Source organism: Denticeps clupeoides, chromosome 11, assembly GCF_900700375.1.
Source record: "Denticeps clupeoides chromosome 11, fDenClu1.1, whole genome shotgun sequence".
Lineage (NCBI taxonomy): Eukaryota > Metazoa > Chordata > Actinopteri > Clupeiformes > Denticipitidae > Denticeps > Denticeps clupeoides.
In genome coordinates, this window is record NC_041717.1 from 20,747,724 (window position 1) to 20,771,999 (window position 24,276).

At 47.1% G+C, this 24,276-nt stretch overlaps 1 protein-coding gene across 1 annotated transcript; it reads right to left on the bottom strand.

Moving 5' to 3' along the window:
• Positions 1-106: 106 nt before the first annotated feature.
• ikbkb (inhibitor of nuclear factor kappa B kinase subunit beta) lies at positions 107-16,762 on the bottom strand. The gene is made up of 22 exons (XM_028997320.1): positions 16,497-16,762; positions 15,908-16,025; positions 13,959-14,053; positions 11,544-11,661; positions 11,399-11,468; positions 10,028-10,116; positions 9,620-9,709; positions 9,419-9,543; positions 8,318-8,425; positions 7,097-7,310; positions 5,510-5,704; positions 5,298-5,412; positions 5,055-5,178; positions 4,109-4,260; positions 3,865-3,926; positions 3,676-3,779; positions 2,803-2,852; positions 2,374-2,473; positions 2,146-2,293; positions 1,697-1,809; positions 1,522-1,621; positions 107-1,377 (listed from the first exon to the last, which is right to left on the bottom strand). Exons 2-22 carry the CDS (start codon positions 16,010-16,012, stop codon positions 1,336-1,338), a joined length of 2,319 nt encoding a protein of 772 aa, XP_028853153.1. The 5' UTR covers positions 16,013-16,025; positions 16,497-16,762; the 3' UTR covers positions 107-1,335.
• Positions 16,763-24,276: the final 7,514 nt, after the last annotated feature.

A 24,276-nucleotide genomic window follows, 5' to 3' on the forward strand; every position in this document is an offset into this window, starting at 1 on the left:
AAAAATAGTAATAAAAAACACGCTTGACCATGAAAAATAATCATGATGCAAAATATTATTTTAATTTTCAGCAACTTGCCATTAAACTAAATCCCCTCCCAAACACTTTAAAAACCATGTCATTTTATTTCAGTGTCATCATAACTAGGAAAAAAACAATAAGTTACAGGCAATGTACACTTCAGATGTATGTTCACAATATACAGGATGGCATATATAAGCAGAAACAGATGAATAATTTGAATGAAACATTACTACTATCATTTTAAAGCAATATTTCATGTACAGGACACTTTGTACACTGGGTCCACAATGACAATTAAAAATGGTAAAATAATGTTTTTCAGTATTTAATACTCTACAGTAACACATTGTTGGTTGTGAAAAAGACATGTGCTTGATAGATGAAATTCTGGGGTGGCGATTTTGACTAAACGTCTACATAGACGTGGACATCCGTTCAATTACGCTCGTATTACATTTCCACAACCAGTCACTTTCGGATCTTCCAAGTATTTCTAACATTTCCTCGTAACTAAATTTAGAAGGAGCAGTGTACCGCTGCTTTTTTTGGAAAATTCCAAGTTCTTGCACTTTATTCACAGTAGTCGTTATCAGGTAAACCAAGAATCCGGATGCTTCTTAATATTAAAATTCTTGCCATAATTTTAGCTCACATTCTCCTATCCCCTTAACAAAAGGATGGAACGGCTCAGCTGAGCCTCGGACTGTTCCAACGCGTTGCCAGCAGGGGACGCAGCTGATTCGGCCTCCGCAGGCGTGACCCTGCTTTAAAAAAAAAACACCACCACAGCCGAACGTCCGCCACAAAAAACATTATAATAATGGTATAAAAAATTATTGCGTTTTAAATGTTTTTTTTGTCATTGTAACATTTTCAAAACGACATTCTGTACAGCCGCGAAGACAGCCGAGCATAAAATGCGGGGCGACTGCTCACTAAAGTGAAAATAGGGTAAAATTGAGCTTTACAGAAATGTTTATGGCGTTTCCGCGGTCAGCGCTGACTACAACACACAAGCTCGGAAAACCGTCGAGGGGGTGATGCCAAAGAGTCCTCGAGTCGCCTTGTGATCCAGCTGTAGTGCCCAGACACACACAGGGTCCAAAGTAAATCTGTCTCTAGTTTCATGCCGTCTGTGTGTGTGTGTGTTAGAAAAATCCACACGTTTGACGCAGATGTTTCGCCCCTTGGGTTTTTCCGGTCTTGGGTTTAACCAGTTGCTGGACGCTGATCTCCTCCACAGATCTGGGCGAAATTTATACCGTAGAGGCCACGTTCCCCAATCATCGTATTAAAAAAAGCATTTGACGTTAACTCTGTCCATTATGTAACCAGTGCCATTCTTTCAGGTTCTGGGAAGGAGCAGACAGGAAGAGGACAAAACGCAGCGTTATATTCGCTTACTGACGTCCTGAAGTCTTACTAAATATGGACACTTTTCAATAATAAATATATATTTGATAACTCTGTGCGTGTGTGTCTGTGTGTGTGTGTACCTGCATGTCCTGTTCTGCCTCTTGAAATGTTTCCTGCATCAGACTCTGCATGAGGTTCTCAAAGGTCCTGCTTTCCTTGATCACCACCAAAGACTCCTCACTGACACACACACACACACACACATGTTTATTTGAACTCACATGCATACACACACACACACACTCAGAGACTCACGGCTGTGGCGTGACGAGACTGGTGGGCGGGGCTGGTCTGTGTGTGAGGAACTGGTGAGAAGAAGGGGTCCTGGCCGCATCAGGGCTACCACTCACTGGACTGCGCACCTTACTCTGCGCACACACACACACACACACACACACACACACACACACAGACTTTAAACACCAATGTCTCGAGCAGCCACAAAGTTCAAAGTTCAACACAAAGCGACCGACCCACAATTCAGTTTGGCGGCACATGACGTCACATTATTTCATGTTTAGCGCCTCCATTGAGTAACGTTGCATCCTGAGACTCTTCCCCACACTTGTCTTGTAATAGTTTTACACGCATTAGCGAACTTCGGTGTTAAAACCCTGCGTGATGTGTGATTGATCGGTTATGTTTAACTGCCTTGATAACCGCGTTATTTTGCCGGTTGTTTGTTACGGGACGGAGGTGCTCACGCAGGCCACTTTCAGCAGGTTCCACAGCTCCCTCTGCCTCCGCTCCTGGAGGCTCCTCAGCTCCTGTTCACAACGGGTCATCCGCAGCACCACGCCCTCCACCTGCGGCAGCAGCTCCATCACTCGCTGGCGGCACAGCACCGTCTTACTGCGGGCGGGGACAAGACGCGGGTGAGCAACGCAAGCGACGCGGAGCCGTGGTCGACGCGGCGATGGGGTCTCCACAACCTCAGGTGCGTGTAGAAGTCCCGCAGCTTCTTCTCGTAGAACTGAATGGCCTGGACCACCAGTCGGACCACCTCCTGGCAGTCTCCGGGAGAGCGCTGGTCTAGAGACGGACATTCATCACACACATGTTTACATTTACGCCATTTACCAGACGCCCTTATCCAGAGCGACTTACAATCAGTAGTTACAGGGACAGTCCCCCCTGGAGACACTCAGGGTTAAGTGTCCTGCTCAGGGACACGATGGTAGTAAGTGGGGTTTGAACCTGGGTCTTCTGGTTCACAGGCGAGTGTTTTACCCCACTAGGCTACTACCACGGCCTGTACTTCCCCTGCTGTAGTTCAGTTCAGAAGCCTGATCTGATGCCCGTTTTTACCGTACATGTTGTATGGACGAACTAATAAAAAATGCCGCAGAAAGGCGACTCACCTCTCGGCTTCTCTCTCAGCTTGCGGAACAGCTCCATCGATTTAACTTCACTGACACAAATACAAAAAGAGAATAACGGAGCAACATGACTTTATTTGTGAAACAACGCTTCGTAGAACTCTCAATACGCCCCAGCCCTTTCACTTTCAATCACTTCTGGACTCCATCCCCCCAGAATCCTTGCACAAACTTTTTACTCTTGCACGATTTTTTTTTTTTTTTTTACTTTTCACTTTCACTTCACCTTCACCCTACCTGCTACACATATTTTATGTTTTAGGTTAAAGACATAAAAGAGTAATATGTGGTTATGTTTGCAATATTTGCATATTGGTACTCATTTATGGGTCTTCAATTTTTTTACATTATAGGACAAAACTGAAGACGCAGGACTATGAAACAAAACGTGAGGTTATGTAATAAACAAGAAGTTTATGGGGACGACGGGGATGGTTTCCAACAGTCCTGAAGGTTTATACAGAACACTTTCTCATCATTCACTCATGTTAATGAGCATCACATCAAACGGTTTTTGATGATGATGATGATAGTGAACAAAGCCGCCATGAAGGTGAATAAAGAGGAAAGAACAGATTCATCAAACATACTTCACTTTCTCCTCATGCAACAAATACGAAATATGTTTCTTCAAAATGGCTCCATTTTGAGTAGGGGCGTCCAGACTTCTGACTAGTAGTGTATATAGTGTAGTGTATATACACCTAGTCCATACATCCATATTTACAGCAAGAGAGATGAGTTAGAACTAATACCAATATGACATTGTGTGAGCCTACATGAGGGTGTCACAATCAGATACTGTGTGTGTGTGTGTGTGTGTGTGTGTGTGTGTGAGATTCTCTGCGTTCTCACAGTGTCTCCAGGGCATCGCCACTCCTCCAGGGCTGCCTCTGCAGATCCACTATATCCGTCTGTAGCTTCATCATTTCCTCCTCCAGTTTATTCACTTCCTCTGTCTGAAACACACACAGCGTACAAACATGGTATACAACATTGTATACACAGTTTTACACACACAAACACACACACACACACAGTTACCTGTCCACACTGCTGTGCTGTCTGTTCCATGTCATTCCACACACTCAGCAGTTTCTCTGAAGCTGTGATCAGAACAGAATTTTAAATAAAATATTAGTCGTTTCTGTGTGTGTGTGTGTACACACACATACACACACACAACACACACATATATATATTTATGTATGTATGTATGTGTGTGTGTGTGACTGTGTGAGTGAGAGAGAGAGAGAGAGAGAGAGAGAGAGGGAGAGAGAGATTGTACCTATTCCCGTGGCCTTCTGCTCTTTGTACTTGTCCATGTCGATCTGCAGACTGGCGCTGAAGAACTCCAGAGTGGCTTTGAGCCTCTGATGCATGGAGACCATCTCATTCTTCTGCTTGGACAGACAGCCATTGTGCCTCAGCAGACTCATGCTGCATAAACAGAGTATGAAGAATAGAACATTAGGGCGGCAGGGTTTTGTGCTGAATAGGAAGTGAAGAGGCACTAAAGATTTTATTTGGAAACCTTGAAATCTATTTCTATAAACTAATTTGACAGGCATAAGATAGAATTTATAATTTTTGTTCCTTTCACAAATAACAGCATAACACATGTACAATGCTGTGCAAAAGTTTCTTCATCTTCAGGACAGAAGCTCTGAAAATGTTCAGGAGTCTAAAAGTGTAAAACTCAGTAAAGGAACGAATGATCTCCTACAAGCAGAAGGCTACAGATGGAGAACACTATCATATTGGGGCTCAGAGAACAACAGGAGTCTCTTTCTCTACACACATCATGTCAAAGATGAATGAAATTCTGCAATAAACGCTTTAGGTAAATCAATATTTGTTTACACTATAATAACACTAATACACCCCAGCACTTTCGCTTTCAGTCACTTCTGGACTCAATCCCCCCAGAATCCTTGCTCAATGTTTTTTTTCTCTTGCACAAATTTTTTACTTTTAACTTGCACTTTACTTATTTGCACACCTTCACCCTACTTGTTACACATATTTTATGTTTAAAACATAAAAGGGTAATATTTGGATATGTTTGCAATATTTGCATATTGGTTCTCTTGAATACTTGCAATATTTGCAATTCTGGGGTCTGTAGCATAGAGGGTTTTTTTGGTTACATGAACAGAACTGCTCGTAGCTTAGATCAGCCGTGGCTTTGCTTTGCCCAGTTCTGTACATCGTAAGATGTAGACACTTCTCACATGGCAGCTTTCTGGCCCTTCTGTAGTCTCTGCCAGTCGTCCTTCAGGCTGCGGATGGTGTGCCAGGCCTGTCCATACGTTCTCCTCAGCGGCCCGTAGGTCAGCACACGCTTGGGGTTCGTCTCTGAAGTACAGATACATCAACATTCATCTCCATTTATGGCATTTGACTGACGGTGGTCTGTCTTACCCACTAGGACAGAACCACGCATTAATGCCAGAGGAGACCCTGAAGCAACTCACGGACAAAGCAGACGTTTTCGGGCAGCAGGCGCGGGCTGAACTGGGGCTCGTAGATGTGGTTGGTGCGGTCGAACAGGAACACCAGAGGCACGTCTGTCCGGGAGCCATCAATCATCTAACAGTCACAGGAAACCAGCGAAAAAAGAGCCATCATGGTGTATCGCTAACATCAAAGACAGCTTCAGGCAGAGGAATCTCTCAGACTCTCTTACGGTGAAGTCCACGGCGCACTGCGCTGCTTCGTTGTGGCCTTCCATGGCCAGCCCCGCCTCCAACAGCAGCTCCTGATTGGCTGGAGGGATGCCGGTGTCACATGCTATTCGCTGCTGCAAGGAGGACACGCCCTCGCCAGTCTGGACGGGATACGTCAACGTCTCGGCCGTGATCATGTTGAGAACATGGACCAGCTGCAGAGGGAGAAGAAAGCGATGGGATTTTCAACGACTTTGAGACAATGTTCCATGACCTTATGTTCTCTGAACTTTCTGTGCAAATTTGACACAAAAAGTCAAATTTACCAAACTACTGTTAAACTACATTCATGAAAACCGTGAAAAGCTCTTTCCAAGTTCACGCAAACCATCAGTTCATTATTACTTCATTATACATTCATGTGTTAAAAAGATTCCAAGACTTCAAGACTATAACTTTATATGTGTATTTCGTATTCCAAAACCTTTCAAGGTCTGTAAAATTCTCTTTTCAAATTCCATGACTTTTCCAGGTTTGTACTGACCTTAGGAACCCTGCAGCAACCACGCATAGAAACGAATGACAAACAATAAAACACATTTCATTATGTTATTATGTTTATTATGTTTGTTTTCACCTGTATATGATTGTATAAAGCTGCCCTGTTTGTGTCTGTTCTCTGTCGGGTCATTGTTACTTGACATCTTCCCTCTCCTGTTCACCATGTAATAAACCCGATTGTGAAGTTGTGCGTAAGCGTCCCTCTTCCTCGCCATGTCCAGTCATTGTGACAATTACTTTAGTGTAGCCGGTGTTCACTTTTTACAATGTACGGATGCAGCTACGTATACCGTAGCTGTCGTCTGTTTACTGTGTTTTTTCTCATTACAGTAGTAATTTATGCTTATGAGTAAATTTACTTTACTATAATGCTACTAACATCAGGTTGGTTTGGTTTATTCACATTACGGCAATGCTAAAATATTAGATGTGACAGAATAATGTCACAAGTGTAGACCAGAAGGGCACCAAAGCAAACTGGTTAACTCACACCATGCCTGCAAGAAAAATGCCCAGGACCTTGTTTCCATAAAGCGGCAATAGGTTGTAGTGATGCCTTTCCTGTAGTGGTCCATTAAGGAGAAAGAATCAGTGTAGACACTAAGACACTAACCCAGGCATCTCTCTTCATGACAGAGGAGGGACGTGACGCTCATTTTTGAGGAATATGTGTGTCTAAATAACAAGAACGCTCTGCGTCATGGGCCGAGGATGTTTTTCGGTGTGAGCTGTTTTCTTTAACCACACCCATATGTCATTAGCATGACCAGTGATGGCTATTTTAGGTTCACCATCACACCCTGGCTTTTATTTACAGCTACAAGATGATGTGGTCTTGTGTTGCAGCCAAAGTGTGAACACACACACAGACATTTTTTCAGCCTTATGAGTTCCTGGTGCAATAAATATACATAAAATGTATAATAAATGTGTAACTACAAGCATTTTTCCAAGGAAAAACTCATTTTAAAATTATTACACAGCCTCTCTCCATCACATTGAGACCCTCTAAGCACACACACACACACACACACACACACACACACCTTCAGCTCCAGTATTTGGTCCAGCTGCGTGAAGCAGTGGCTGGAGCCGCTGTGCGAGTCGCGACTGCCGTCCTGCGAGTCCCGGTCCTTCTCCAGGCTGCTCCTGCCCGACTCCGCCAGCTTTTTGTCTCTCTCCGTCCCGTCCTTGCCGCGGTCCTGCGGGGACCATCTCAGCATGAGCTGTAGCCATTGCTCCAGTTTGCCCACAAGGAACCTGTGACGGCATTACCGTGATGAGATTCTTAGATAAGAATAGGTAGAATCATACACTTTTACATTTTACATTTACAGCATTTATCAGACGCCCTTGTCCAGAGGGACTTACAATCAGTAGGAGACACTCAGGGTTAAATGTCTTGCTCAGGGACACAATGGTAGTAAATGAGGTTTGAACCTGGGTTATAATATTTTAAAACTATCACAGAGACTAGTGTGGGAAAGAGGTCCAGGTCATATAGGGACATTTGCATGTTCGTGCTGAAGTGCCAACAGAGGCGACACCCAACTGGGGTGAGGTCATGCGCCGCCCAATCAAATCAATTTATGCAATTTCCTTTCCTTGCACATTTATATAAAATTAATCCAGCACCAGCCAATCTGTCGGGTTTATTACCTCCAAACTGCAGTCGCTGCCTGACCAGATAAGAAATAAAACCTCCCCGTTGCTACAAAATCCAGCAATTAGACATTCATCTGTGGTTTTTACGTGGCTGGTGTTATTCAGTTATTGTTAGTTTGACAATGAGACAGAAACTAGGGAGGACAAGACACGATTATTACATATTCTGCACAAAAGGAAAGAAATTAATCTGTCATTTTTTTTAGCATTGACAAAATGTAAATTAACCTATCAAACCTGCAGCAACCTGGTTTATTTACAGTACGTCAATGCTAAAATATTTGGTGTGACAAATTTTTTTTTTTAAGTCTTGCCAGCGTTCACTTTTTCACTACAACCTAAACCGGCTGCATCAACAACCTTTACGTTCGGAAACGAATTAGGGGCCCGACGGGCAGTCTGGCCCAGGATCCTACAAAAAAAACACCACTTTTATCCCGCTTTAGCGGCGAGGAGCAACATGGTATCAGATTACCAGACTTTCAAATGTCCTGGTCTTATTCCGAATGGACTCAAACTGTCGCAGGTTCTGCAAATACCGACCGACCATACGGGGTTTTTCCACCAATTCGCACGTTTCTCGTATACCCGTGTGCGCTTACTTGTTCAGGTTATTGGGTTGAGGCAGGTGCTTGGAGAAATGCACTTCCCCCGACAAATCTTCGTACACAACAATATCGTCGTCGTGCTTATGCTTCAACTTGCTGTGCCTACGGGACAAAAAACAGGGAACAGAAATGCGATTCCATGAACTCCATGGCGGGGCGAAACTAGGGCACACGGGAACACACCGCCCCACACGTACACACTCACAAAGGCGCCCTTCTTGGTTTTCCACAAACCCTTTGCCATTATGCCTCTGGACAGCGGCCGGGGGGCCGGGATGCTGGTTATTATTACAACCCGCAGTGTTATTCCAGCCCTCACCTTCACTCAGCAGAACAAATCACACAATGAAGGGAAATGGAACCGGCGGGGTCCCGAAACGGGGGCCTTCCTCCACCCGTCTCCGCTTTCAGTCACGTGTTTTAAACTGTGTAACGTCTGCAGGGATAAGAGTGGATGGTGTGTGCGTGTACGGTAGGGCCGGGTGACATCTCATGTCTAACGAAATGTGCCCTCTGCACATAACCCATCACCCTTGGTGAGCAGTGGGCAGCCATGACAGGCGCCCAGGGACGATACCTTGGCTAGGCCACCACTGCCCCAGCTATCTTAGTATATATATCAGTGTCGAGATGTAAGTGAAGTGATTGTCACATGTGATACACAGCAGCACAGCACACGGTGCACACAGTGAAATGTGTCCTCTGCATTTAAACCGTCACCCTTGGTGAGCAGTGGGCAGCCATGACAGGCGCCCGGGGACGGTACCTTGGCTAGGCCACCACTGCCCCAGCTATCTTAGTATATATATCAGTGTCGAGATGTAAGTGAAGTGATTGTCACATGTGATACACAGCAGCACAGCACACGGTGCACACAGTGAAATGTGTCCTCTGCATTTAAACCGTCACCCTTGGTAAGCAGTGGGCGGCCATGACAGACGCCCGGGGAGCAGCGTGTGGGGACGGTGCCTTGGCTAGGCCACCGCTGGCCTAGCTATATTGGTATATATCAGTGTCGAGATGTTGAAATGAAGGGGCGCAAGTGGGGAAATCTGACATCGGTGCGCCGGTTTAGTGTCCTGTGCGAAGGTTTACCAGGGCACGGGTTGCCAGGTGGGCAGGAAAGGCCGGAATCCGGTGATGCACTCGAACACCAGCGTCCCGAAGCTCCAGTAATCCACGGTGACGGTGTACTTCTGCTGCTCCAGCAGTTCAGGGGCCTGAGCGACAGACGGAAGCGCCGTTTCACCTACCCGTTCTTTCCGGCGAGGTTCGACTAATCAGAGCCACACTCACCAGGTACTGCAGAGTCCCGACGAAGGAGGTGCAGAGGCTGCTCTGGTCCAGCTCTTTAGCGTAACCAAGATCAATGATCTTATGGATCAGCTGAACAAAACAACACAAGCTTACGAAATTCTTCAAACCAGAGAAAAAATATTTCACCACGTCGGTAATTTGCACATGAACATGTACCTCGGGCTGAATAATGTTAGATGCATTATCTACAGTGATTACCGCGGTGCAGAGAGCACAGAAGACCAGGTTTTATATGTCTGGACTCGGTTACATAATGTAATTACGACAGGCAGGGAGTTCCCCGAGAAAAGGGACAAAATGTGTATCTAACAAACCTTTCTCGTTCTAAACTTAAAAACGAACCCGTTATGCAACGCACACACACACACACACACACGTATAACTCACTCTCTTTTCTCCCTGCTGAAGGACGATGTTCTCCGGTTTCAGGTCCCGGTGTATAATTCTCTTCTTATGGAGGTACGTCAGGGCCGAGGCTAAAAGGGTGAGTACAAGTGAAAAAAGTCGTGCGAGGACAGACGCGTGGCAATAAAACACAAGCGGCTTTACAAACCACCAAAAAACACGGATGATGCGGGGGTTTCTATGAATAACGGCCGAATAACATTTCATTCTTATTCAATTAGAGAAGCTACAGAATAATAATATAAAATAGTACAGAAAACACTGACATAATAATAGAATAAAATAATACTTTTCATGTGACAATGACATAATTTGATCATGTTTTTCCATCCCCGTACCCTCCTAGTTTCCGCCCTCCAGGGACCACAGACCTTGAAAACCAGTTTAATGCTGAGAACTCATGAAAGGAATAAAAACGCTAATCCTAACCATTGCCGATCAATTTTTAGAACCGTATCACCGGAAGTGATGATGCTCTTGGTCATTTAACGACCGGGAAATAAAAACTTCCTCAATGACTCGATGCTCAGATGCCGCCTGCATCCCCTTATAATCGGCACGAAGGGGTTTTAGCGCTCACATTAGCCTTTTCTGTGCGGTGTGACCAACTGTGCCGGTGAGTTGAGGGCAAGTCAGGACAGGACGCACGCGTGATTCAGCTCACACAGGAAAGGTCTGCATCCTGCAAGGCCCGAAGTGGCCACCAACGCTTCCTCACGGACATTTCCAGGGGCTTTTATGGCCCGGGGCAAAAGAGACTTAATACCAGCTCCGGGTCCTGCTATTTACTATTAGAATTTTTTTTCTATTGCGCAAGAAAACAAAATTTTGGTCAGTTTACCACAAAATAGTAGTGCAGCATTGACTAAAACTGTATTTTATGGTTTGATGAAACTACAATTTCAGCATTTTCACTTAAAAAGAAGGATGGCTGTAATAAACATGTATCCTGGCTGATGATGGAGGTTCTGTAATGGTTCTGTGCTGTTTTCCCTACAAAGGGCCTGGAAACCTTGTTAGGGTACATGGCATCATGGATTCATCAAATACCAGCATTTAAACCCAAATCTTGCAGGTCCTGCTATTTGATGGAAATTTTCATTTGTAAATATTATATATCTATAGGTTCGTTCGACTTTTTTCCTTTAGACGTTCCAGGTGGTAGTAGCCTAGTAGGTAACACACTCATCTGTGAACCAGAAGACCACAAAGTCCCATCTTCAAATGCCGCTTACTTGTGTCCGTGAGCAAGACCCTTAACCATGATTGTCTCCAGGGGGGACACTCAGGAAAAAAACTTTACGGTAGCCTGTACGCGGTGCCTTGAGAACGTATGCGTGGACGTGAGCTTACATATATCCCGAAGCAGGATCAGGATGCCGCCCTCTCTCATCCCGCAGCAGTTCTCCAGAAGATTGAGGTACTACAAGAAAAAGGAAAACAGACGTCACTCGTATGTAGCTCCCCAACCCTCAAGGACTTCGTTCCGTGTAGCGACCTTGCGCAGGTCTCCTCCCTGGCAGTACTCCATGGCGAGCAGTGGCAGGTCATTGGTGGCCAGTTTCTGCAGGGCCTCAGGAACCTCTCGGGCGGCCACTACATTCTCATGGTCCAACCTTAGGGGAGCAGAGACAGACACGAGCGAGAAGTCTTATATATATAAAGTGAAGTGATTGTCACTTGTGATAGACAGCAACACAGCAAACGGTACACACAGTGAAATTTGTCCTCTGCATTTAACCCATCACCCTTGGTGAGCAGTGGGCAGCCATGACAGGCGCCCGGGGAGCAGTGTGTGGGGACGGTGCTTTGCTCAGTGGCACCTTAGTGGCATCGGGATTCTGATTACGGGGCCGCTTCCTTAACCGCTAGGCCACCACTGTCTCAAATCGCAAGGATGTGACGGTGAAAAGCAATTCAGAATCATGCAGTGCAATCAAAAGCACAACACTGAAGTTGATATCCAAAAACAACAAAACCAAGTTCATAATGCGAAGCCTGGAGGGTGTGAACACAGAGGCGGGCCGCCAATCAGTTATTCTCCCCAAGAACACACTTCCTGTCCAGAGTGGAGGACAATCAGTCTCCCGTCACCTATACAAACCGCGTAATAAAAACAATAAATCTACTCAGGTCTATTAAAGCTCATTATACGACAGAAAGATCAATCGTCTGGAATCCTAATAAATGAAAAGAATCTGAAACCACAAAAAAAAAAAAAAAACTTTACAAGGACTCGGTTGCATAACTTCAAATAACATTGGTCTTAATAAACATGTGATGAGCAGAGGTCCTCCCTTCCCATAAAGTCGCCAGGACAGAAAAATAGCACAGCTAATTAACTCCAGACACACACACACACACACACACACACACACACTCCACCGCATCCTTCGTAACATCTGCAGTGACGGTGGTGACGACAAAGTCACGCTTCTCATGGCCACCGACCAAAACCTTGGTGACGTTTGAAAGGACTGATTTGTTGACCATGAACTGCTCATCGGTTTCTCAGACTTTGTGGAACTTTATTTCGAAAAAAGCTTCCCGCTATTTTTGCAGGTTATTTATATTGTGTATATATATTGTATGTGATTTATTTCAAGTAATATTTAAATATTGTTTTATACTTTAACTATGCACAACATGCCCTGGAGCTGCTATATATCGCCTTATCGTAAAAATTATAACAAATATGGGTATAAACCTGTAAAACTTAAACGGAACTCTTGGGGTGTGGTCATCGGTACATTGTCACTAATTACGAGATTAAATAACATGTAATGCCAAAATTCCAGTCCTTCAAATCCGTCACATGTCCATACTGCGAGGCTGAATTTGCTGATATAAGGCCATCAGTAGAACCATGACACCCCAGAGCCACCTGCTTTACGTTTGTATTTTGTACGTTATTTGTACATTATTTGTACGTTATTTACCGATGTAGTCCACTCATCCAATGCAGCAGCCCACCGCGGCCGCATTTCATCTCCGAAGACGAGGCCGAGACAAGTCAGAAAGCTCCAGCAGTAAATGTCCCCACAAGGCCTCGGTGGTGAGATGAAAGCTTCAAGTTCATATGCAGACTGTCTGACGGAACATTTTATTTGCGTTGTGCTTGGGGACGTGGGTGGGTATTGCTGCTATTCGTCCTTGGCTGCATTTGCAGTGCCGTTAACTCCGGTTTAAAGGTGCAGGTATGTGGTGTGTAGGTGCGTGTTGTGGAGAACCCCAGCTGCATCTTCTGTGTGTTTATATGGATAAGTGGTATGTGTGTGTGTGTGTGTGTGTTGTGGCTTGGCTGTAAACCTCGTGTTTGGGAGTGGGGAGCAGGTTTGTGGTTTAAACCAAATGTCTGGATGTAGACGGTCATAAAACCAAAAACAACAAAAAAATTATCCTCCCCATCCTCAAAACTATAACACACACACACACACACACACACACACACACACACACACACACACACACACACACCACTTACCTACCCACAACACTTAATGACATGACAAACACTCCCACGGAAAAAACGAACAACTGTGAGGATTATTCCGACCCAACTCCACCACACACATACACACACATACACACACACACACACACTTTCTTTCTAACTGAACACACTCCATTCTGATGCTCGTTTGCTCCTTTTTTAACCAGGAGAACCACAGTCCCTTTTAACACGAGCGTCGGGAGACTCGCGGTGTGGGCTGGAGCGCGACTGAACAGACAAACACCAAGCGCAGTGGAAAGTATGAAAAAAAAAAGCCCAAAAAAACCCTGAGCTGCCCAAAGGTCAGAACAATTATCCCCAACTCCTACAGATGCTCTATATCATGCCTACCGCTCATCTGACACACACACACACACACACACACACACACACACACACACACACACACTCTCGTCTCACCTCTTCATAATCTGGATCTCCAGACTCCAGCGCTCCTTGTTCTTGGCGCTCAGCTCCTGTCGGCATTGCTTTATGGCAATCTGCTCTTCTGTCTCCTGCAAAAGCACACAAACGACGCCGTTACATTCATGTCCTTGCAGGGATTTAGGATCAGGACTTGTGAGGACCTACTGTAATAAATAAGCACAAATTTAGTTATACGCATGTTTAAACCCCTCTTTTCCCCCCAATGTGTTCTTCATTCATGGCAGCACCACTTTCGGCCAAATGCATTAATGCACGATCCCAAGTTTGAAGTATAAAACCATGCAAGCATGCAAATACAAAAGAAGAACGGCGTAATAAAGACAGAGCGGGGATGAAAAAGTCTAGGCAGGAAGCTACAGCCCTGTTATACAACCACGAACGTCTAATCCTCTCTAAAGGGAACTTCAAACAGCGTGGAACTGCTTCGCTTGACGACCGCACCATTTCGGGCCGCCTCCGTCAGCTTTGTAAAGCTTTCCAGGAGATGAACTCCGAGGGCTCGTCCGATGACCCCGCTGCATCTTCCCCTTTCACACCATCCATCTGGTCACATCCATAAACCTTCTCCCAACATGCTCCTCCACACGCGTCAGCCTTGCATCAATCTCGACTTTTTCACCAGGCCGTCCCTACAATGAATAATAGTCGCGTCCAGCCAAAAGAACCATAAAAAGCCCCGATTACACACCAAACGGTGACCAACCAACGCCGGCGAGCACAGCCGATTCCTTCCTGGAGCACCGTACAGCTTCTCAGGACCAGCAGTGTGGTCGAGGCACTTAGTCCCGACATGAAGAGCCAACCAAAGCAGCCGTTCAACATCGGTTGAACGCGGTCTGATGCAGTTCCATATTATGCTGTTACATTGTTATTAATAATTCTTCGCACACACGCTATTTTGAAAAAGCTGGCGCACACTGAAAGTTATTCCATTATTAAGCAACGCCTTGGGGGGGTCATGTGACCTTGTGTCGTTCATCACGAGTGAGTGCTAGTACCTGGTGTCACATAGACCTAAAAACAGAGTTTTAAAAAATATATACGGTACGGTCCAAACGTTTGGACACCTTCTCATTCAATGTGTTTTCTTTATGTTCATGACCATTTACGTTGGTAGATTCTCACTGAAGGCATCAAAACTATGAATGAACACATGTGGAGTTCTGTACTTAACAAAAAGTGGACACCTGACCTCCACAGTCACCGGACCTGAACCCAATCCAGATGGTTTGGGGTGAGCTGGACCAACAAGTGCTAAACACCTCTGGGAACTCCTTCAAGACTGTTGGAGAAGCATTTCAGGTGACGACCTCTTGAAGCTCATCAAGAGAATGCCAAGAGTGTGCAAAGCAGTAATCAGAGCAAAGAAACTAGAATATAAAACATGTTTTCACTTATTTCACCTTTTTTTGTTAAGTACATAACTCCACGTGTTCATTCATAGTTTTGATGCCTTCAGTGAGATGTGTGTGTGTGTGTGTGTGTGTGTGTGTGTGTATATATATATATATAAAATATAAAACACACACCGTTGTGCAAATTATGACTTCTTTTTATTCAACCAGCAAGTTTTCTTTGATTGGAAATGACACAAGTGTCATGGCCAAAATTATTCTGTTCCAAATAGTCCAAGCTGTTCTAAAGCTTCCTAATTACCGTGATTAATTGGGAAGAGACGTGTTATATGTGACACCAATTTCTAGCAAATGGTAATAAACAGAATGCAATAGAATACATATTCATTAATGAGATATGTGGCCAAAATACTGCTACGGGCGTGTCACCCCCATCTTGTGACCAGTCGTGAGGTCAGCAGGTGTCAATGGATTCAAAACATGACCCATCTACATTCTTAATTTTTTACTTTCAGATATTGTGTGTGTGTGTGTGTGTGTGTGTGTGTGTGTGTGTCGCCTCTTCACCTTGTTCTGCCAGCGGGTGACGTTGCCAAATCCGCCGGTGCCCAAGCGTTCCCTCAGCTCCCAGGGCCCGAAGGACTGGGGCTGCAGCGGGGAACCCCGACTCATTCCAGCAGGCCACCTAACACACACACACACACACACACACACACACACACACACACACACACACACACACACACACACACATTCCCCGCCCACACAAACACACATGCAGGCACACACACACACACACACACACACATATGCAGGCACACACACACACACACACACATTCCCCGCCCACACAAACACACATGCAGGCACACACACACACACACACACACACGCAAACACATACACACATATGCAGGCACACACACACCCACAACCCCCCACCCCCCAACCCGCACACACACACACAGAGAGAGAATCATGATCAGGTTCTCCAGTAGAACAGCTTGTAAAGTCCGACATTACCGAATGAAGCGTTATTTAGTGTCAGGCTGTTCACACGTGACGTTTTACCCACGCGGAACAAACGAGCAACACGACGCTGCGCGACACTTTTTCCACGTCCTCGGAAGAAGAATGAGGAGGTTTCGGTCGTTACCTGGATTTTACGACTTTATAAACGGGTCCCGCGGCGCACGGTACTTCGTTTCATGTTTTTTTTTGGTGGTATTTTTCCCGCTTCGTTTCGCCGCCGCTCCTCTTGCTTTCGTTCTTACTTCCTGAAAGTTTTGTCATTTCCTGAAAAAGTTCCGCCGCCGCCGTCATCTTCGTCGTCGTCACGACGAAGGGCGCAGAGCAGGTGGCGCACTTTGTACATGACGTGTCCCCTGTCCCCTGTCCCCTGCTGTCACCCTCCTAAACAGCCGAGCTGCCAGTTTACCTCCCTTTATCCCTGACACCCAGGAACCAGAAGACCCGGGTTCAAGGTCCACTTTCTACCACTCAGCCCTGAACTGTCCCCTGTCCCCTGTCCCCTGCTGTCACCCTCCTAAACAGCCAAGCTGCCAGTTTACCTGAACTTATCCCTCACACCCAGGAACCAGAAGACCCGGGTTCAAGGTCCACTTTCTACCACTCAGCCCTGAACTGTCCCCTGTCCCCTGTCCCCTGCTGTCACCCTCCTAAACAGCCGAGCTGCCAGTTTACCTGAACTTATCCCTCACACCCAGGAACCAGAAGACCCGGGTTCAAGGTCCACTTTCTACCACTCAGCCCTGAACTGTCCCCTGTCCTCTGTCCCCTGCTGTCACCCTCCTAAACAGCCGAGCTGCCAGTTTACCTGAATTTATCCCTCACACCCTGGAACCAGAAGACCCGGGTTCAAGGTCCACTTTCTACCACTCAGCCCTGAACTGTCCCCTGTCCTCTGTCCCCTGCTGTCACCCTCCTACCGTAGCAATAGGAGCACAGAGGATGCAGTCTCCATAGCGCTGCACTCTGTACTCACACACCTGGACAAGCAAAACACATATGCACGGATGCTGTTTGTTGATTTCAGCTCAGCATTTAACACTGTCATCCCCTCTAAGCTAATCTCTAAACTTAGAGCCCTGGACATCAACACCTCACTTTGCAACTGGATTATGGACTTTCTGACCAGCAGACCACAGCATGTAAGGTCAGGCCACATCCGCTCCACTACTGTCACGCTCAACACTGGTGTACCACAGGGCTGTGTGCTGAGCCCCTTCCTCTACTCCCTCTTCACCCATGACTGCCGACCTATGTATGGATCAAACTCCGTTATTAAGTTTGCAGATGACACCACGGTGATAGGTCTCATCGACAACAACGATGAGACTGCCTACAGGGAGGAGGTCCAGCATCTGGCCACTTGGTGCACAGAAAATAACCTTCTTTTAAACACCACCAAGACCAAGGAGCTCATTGTGGACTTCAGGAGGGAGAGAAGAGGCTCGCATGATCCCATCCACATCAATGGGATGACTGTGCAGCCTGTTACATCCTTCAAGTTCCTGGGGACCCACATCTCAGAGGACCTGTCCTGGAGCATTAACACCTCCAGCCTGGTCAAGAAGGCTCACCAGCGCCTCTTCTTCTTGAGAACATTAAAAAAGAACCAGCTACCCACTACCATCCTGTTGAACTTTTACCGCTCTACAATAGAGAGCATCCTTACCAGCTGTCTCACAGTGTGGTATGGAAGCTGCACTGTTGCTGAGCGTAAGGCGATGCAGCGGGTGGTGAAAACTGCCCAGCGCATCACAGGGACTCCACTTCCATCCATTGAGGAAATCCAGAGGAAGCACTGTCTGCGTCGAGCTCGCAGTATTCTTAAGGACTCCTCCCACCCGGCCCACGAACTGTTCTCTCTCCTGCCTTCAGGCAGACGGTTCAGGCTACCACGGACAAGAACCAGCAGACTTAGGAACAGCTTTTTTCCCAGAGCTGTTTCCTTGCTGAACTCCTCTGCCCCCCCCATACACTCCTGATAATCACTGCACTGCACATATCACTTTGTACTGCACGTATCACTTTGTACTGCACATATCACCTTATGTATAGCACATATCACTTTATGTATATATATATAACTTAACTTATTTGAACTGTATCCTGCACTTGCTGCTTATTGCACTTCTGGTTAGACCTAAACTACATTTCGTTGCCCTGTACTTGTACATGTGTAATGACAATAAAGTTGAATCTAATCTAATCTAATCTAAACAGCCGAGCTGCCAGTTTACCTGAACTTATCCCTCACACCCAGGAACCAGAAGACCCGGGTTCAAGGTCCACTTTCTACCACTCAGCCCTGAACTGTCCCCTGTCCTCTGTCCCCTGCTGTCACCCTCCTAAACAGCCGAGCTGCCAGTTTACCTGAACTTATCCCTCACACCCTGGAACCTGAAGACCCGGGTTCAAGGTCCACTTTCTACCACTCAGCCCTGAACTGTCCCCTGTCCTCTGTCCCCTGCTGTCACCCTCCTAAACAGCCGAGCTGCCAGTTTACCTGAACTTATCCCTCACACCCAGGAACCAGAAGACCCGGGTTCAAGGTCCACTTTCTACCACTCAGCCCTAAACTGTCCCCTGTCCCCTGCTGTCACCCTCCTAAACAGCCGAGCTGCCAGTTTACCTGAACTTATCCCTGACACCCTGGAACCTGAAGACCCGGGTTCAAGGTCCACTTTCTACCACTCAGCCCTGAACTGTCCCCTGTCCTCTGTCCCCTGCTGTCACCCTCCTAAACAGCCGAGCTGCCAGTTTACCTGAACTTATCCCTCACACCCTGGAACCTGAAGACCCGGGTTCAAGGTCCACTTTCTACCACTCAGCCCTGAACTGTCCCCTGTCCTCTGTCCCCTGCTGTCACCCTCCTAAACAGCCGAGCTGCCAGTTTACCTGAACTTATCCCTCACACCCAGGAACCAGAAGACCCGGGTTCAAGGTCCACTTTCTACCACTCAGCCCTAAACTGTCCCCTGTCCCCTGCTGTCACCCTCCTAAACAGCCGAGCTGCCAGTTTACCTGAACTTATCCCTGACACCCTGGAACCTGAAGACCCGGGTTCAAGGTCCACTTTCTACCACTCAGCCCTGAACTGTCCCCTGTCCTCTGTCCCCTGCTGTCACCCTCCTAAACAGCCGAGCTGCCAGTTTACCTGAACTTATCCCTCACACCCTGGAACCTGAAGACCCGGGTTCAAGGTCCACTTTCTAACCACTCAGCCCTGAACTGTCCCCTGTCCTCTGTCCCCTGCTGTCACCCTCCTAAACAGCCGAGCTGCCAGTTTACCTGAACTTATCCCTCACACCCAGGAACCAGAAGACCCGGGTTCAAGGTCCACTTTCTACCACTCAGCCCTAAACTGTCCCCTGTCCCCTGCTGTCACCCTCCTAAACAGCCGAGCTGCCAGTTTACCTGAACTTATCCCTGACACCCTGGAACCTGAAGACCCGGGTTCAAGGTCCACTTTCTACCACTCAGCCCTGAACTGTCCCCTGTCCTCTGTCCCCTGCTGTCACCCTCCTAAACAGCCGAGCTGCCAGTTTACCTGAACTTATCCCTCACACCCTGGAACCTGAAGACCCGGGTTCAAGGTCCACTTTCTACCACTCAGCCCTGAACTGTCCCCTGTCCTCTGTCCCCTGCTGTCACCCTCCTAAACAGCCGAGCTGCCAGTTTACCTGAACTTATCCCTCACACCCAGGAACCAGAAGACCCGGGTTCAAGGTCCACTTTCTACCACTCAGCCCTAAACTGTCCCCTGTCCCCTGCTGTCACCCTCCTAAACAGCCGAGCTGCCAGTTTACCTGAACTTATCCCTGACACCCTGGAACCTGAAGACCCGGGTTCAAGGTCCACTTTCTACCACTCAGCCCTGAACTGTCCCCTGTCCTCTGTCCCCTGCTGTCACCCTCCTAAACAGCCGAGCTGCCAGTTTACCTGAACTTATCCCTCACACCCTGGAACCTGAAGACCCGGGTTCAAGGTCCACTTTCTACCACTCAGCCCTGAACTGTCCCCTGTCCTCTGTCCCCTGCTGTCACCCTCCTAAACAGCCGAGCTGCCAGTTTACCTGAACTTATCCCTCACACCCAGGAACCAGAAGACCCGGGTTCAAGGTCCACTTTCTACCACTCAGCCCTAAACTGTCCCCTGTCCCCTGCTGTCACCCTCCTAAACAGCCGAGCTGCCAGTTTACCTGAACTTATCCCTGACACCCTGGAACCAGAAGACCCAGGTTCAAGTCCCACTTTCTACCACTGTGTCCCTGAGTGATAAAAAGAACAGGTAGAAAATTACCTTTTGCTTTTTTTTTATGGTTAAAAATAATAACCATAAAGCCCTGCTTCTTGCTCTCTGTACCCATTTCTTAAAGGTCCCCTATTATGATTTAACTTTAATACAAGTTCCCCGAGCCTGTCCATGGTCCTGCAGTGACTAGAATTGGCGATAGGTGTACAGTGTGCTTTGGTCATGCCTCCTGCTTTTCCCTCCTATTATCAAGCGGCTTGGAAAGGATCCACCTCTGCCTCAGGTAGACTCTCCACTGGTGTCCCTCAAGGCTCAGTGCTAGGTCCTCTCCTTTTCTCCCTCTACATGAGATCACTTGGTGAGGTCATTTCCTCACATGGATTATCCTACCACTGCTATGCTGATGACACACAACTCATCTACTCTTTTCCTCCCTCTGATCTACATGCTGCTTCCAAAATCTCTGCATGTCTAACTGACATCACATCTTGGATCATTACCTCAAACTCAAACTCAAACTAATATTCATTCCAGCAGATTCCACACCACATCAGGATCTTGCTATTTACCTGGACAACTCACAGCCCGCAACCTTGGCATAACAATAGACAACCAACTCTCCTTCTCGACTCACATCAGCAACCTTTCGCGCTCATGTAGATTCCTTCTCTACAATATCAGATGAATCCGCCCTTATCTGTCAACACAGGCCACCCAGATACTGGTTCAGTCCTTAGTAATCTCACGACGCGACTACTGCAACTCCTTTCTAGCTGGTCTACCGCTATGTACCATCCAACCTCTACAACTCATACAAAATGCAGCACGACTGATCTTCAACCTTCCCAAATTCTCCCACACCACCCCTCTGCTACGTTCCCTCCACTGGCTCCCAGTAGCTGCACGCATCAGGTTCAAAATACTGATGCTGGCCTACAAAGCCAAACATGGAGTAGCACCATCCTACCTCACAGCCCTTATTACACCTCGCACTGCACCTCGTATACTCCGAGCCTCCAGTACTGCTCGCCTGGTCCCTCCATCTCTGAAGGTAAAAGGAAGACACTCATCTAGACTCTTCTCCGTCTTGGCCCCTCGGTGGAGGAATGAACTTCCCCTCGAGGTCAGAACAGCTCAGTCACTGAGCACCTTCAAATGGCAGCTCAAGACCTTCCTCTTTAGAGAATATTTAGATGAACTTGTAACCTTCTTCTTGTCTGACTTCTGTATAGAAACTAGAACAGAGTGAATAAAAAGATTGTATTCATAGTTGGGGGTCCTAGTGAACCAGAACTGGTCACTTCATCCATGGTGACATGAAAGCACGTTGTAAGTCGCTCTGTATAAGGGCTGCACACTGTTCACTCAGGGTGATGGTTAAAAGCAGAGGACAAATTTCACTGTGTGCACCGTGTGCTGTGCTGCTGTGTATCACCAATATGCAAATATTGCAAACATAACCAAATATTACACTTTTTTGTCTTTAACATAAAACATAAAATATATGTAACAGGTAGGCTGAAGGTGTGCAAACGAGTGAAGTCAAAGTGTAAAGTGAAACGTAAAAAAAATAAAAAAGTAAAAAAGATTGCGCTGAAATGGCCTCTATTTTAGGGGCCGCGGCTGTTGTCCATGTGAGGGCAGGGCTCAAGCGGCCGCAGTGACAACGCCCGGCTGCCTGTGTCGCATTATAACTGCATCATCGGATCTATCCCGCACGGAAGAGTGGGCTTGAGAGTCCACCCATCAGTGGCCACGAACAAACGATGGTGCTTGTAGATGCAGGTTGTGTCCGTGGAGGTTAAACATTCACTCGGCCAGTTGAGCTTGCAGGTCACGTCCGTAGTCATCTCACCTGCTCCATATCCATTTCCTGCATTTACCAGACGCCCTTATCCAGAGCGACTTACAATCAGTAGTGACAGGGACAGTCCCCCCTGGAGACACTCAGGGTTAAGTGTCTTGCTCAGGGACACGATGGTAGTATGTGGGGTTTGAACCTGGGTCTTCTGGTTCATAGGCGAGTGTGTTACCCGCTAGCCCACTACCACCCCAGGTGTTCCTCAACGTTGCTCAACCAAAAAAAGTCCCGGCTGGTTGTGACCAATCCTTCAAACAGCTGATAGGGCACCCCCGCTATCTCATGATCGGTGTTGGACGTCAAGGTGGGGACGCGATGGGGAAAACGTGGCGCGGTGTGACGCGCACCGCGCCGTTTCTTGTGTGTTCGATGCAGAAGAGACGCTGGAGGAACAAACAGAGACGTTTTTTCAAGAAAAGCCTGAGTCACCGGGTTCATGAAAATGCTCCGGAGGAGACACGCCACCGAGCCGGACGAGTGCTTGTCACTGTTTACCGGATGGACATTCCGGACCGCGTGGCCGTTTATGTAAAGTGCGCGACCTCCGCAAAGACCCTCCAAACTCCATCTGGCTCATCCGGCATCAGACAAACATCTCCAGAGCGGGAGCGGAGGCCGGCTTGGCGAACTGGCCAATGGCTGCCGAACGGACGTGGAAAGGTCACTGTGGACACACGCAATCTGCTTTTATATTTTCCACTCAGGAGCTTTCTACTTTCTACATCTACTTTCCTGGAGGAACAAAATACCGAGGAGCTTTCTAACAGTGCATTTTATTATCACCAGTGTCCACTTACAGTGTGATACACTTGGGGCAGTGGTGGGGAAGAAGGTTGCCGGTTCGAATCCCCCCCCGCCAAGGTGCCACCGAGGTCATGGCTGCCCACTGCTCACCAAGGGTGATGGTCAAAAGCAGAGGACAAATTTCGTTGTGTCACCGTGTGCTGTGGTGCAGTGTTTCACAATGACAATCGCTTCACTTTCACTTAACTCACACACAAACACTTGGACGCTCTCACAGGAGCCTTCAGTGAAGTCTACATGCATCCAGGAAGAAGAGGAATCATCCAGCCACGCGAGGCTCTGCGTTGCCCCCACGTCTCAGCTAATGTCCCACGTCCCTGTGTTCCTGGTTGCTATTTTTATTTCCTGCTGAGACGGCGGTGATGGAAACAGTGCTGGACTTGTGGAGGGCCGTGGTGCCGGGGGGGGGGCTCACCATGAACCGAGCTGGCACCGGCGACCCTCGGAACACCCACACGAGCCGCACCGCAGCCACACACGGCCGGACCTGAATAAAGGACCAGCGGTGTTCGGTCGGTGCGGTTTCTATCGCATTTTTATCTGGGAAATGACAGGCACACACCAGCAGAGGAACATGGAGGCAGGAACCGAGCAGACAATGGCAGCAGCATCGCGTCCTGCATCAGGCCCAGGTCGCTCCGTACGTCCACATTAAAATAAACGTTACGTGTTTGCAGGCTCAACGACTACATAATGTTGCAATTTAACATTTAAACTCTGTTTGAAAAGTGAAATATTTTCAGATTTTGTGGGGACAGGGTGTCCCTTCAGCTATTAAATAGAGAGACCATATCAAAAAATTGTTCCGTTTCCATGGCAGCCATTCCATGTCCATTATTTGTTTGAACATCTACATGATGTTCTCCTGATTAGATGATCACTTCGGCCAAATCTCACCAAACAAGGAAAGCCCCGCAAGGTCATCATGATTTATTATGAAATCGTTTTTTTAATTACGTGAGCAAAGAGTGTCGATATTAGTTTACATTCA

Coding starts and splice junctions, on each gene's coding strand:
- ikbkb (XM_028997320.1), bottom strand. CDS start 16,012: ATGAGTCGGGGTTCCCCGCTGCAGCCCCAGTCCTTCGGGCCCTGGGAG. Junction 9,710..10,027: donor TTCAGCAGGGAGAAAAGAGA/GTGAGTTATACG, acceptor TGTTTTGTTCAG/CTGATCCATAAGATCATTGA. Junction 2,294..2,373: donor GACTTCTACACGCACCTGAG/GTTGTGGAGACC, acceptor CCCCGCCCGCAG/TAAGACGGTGCTGTGCCGCC.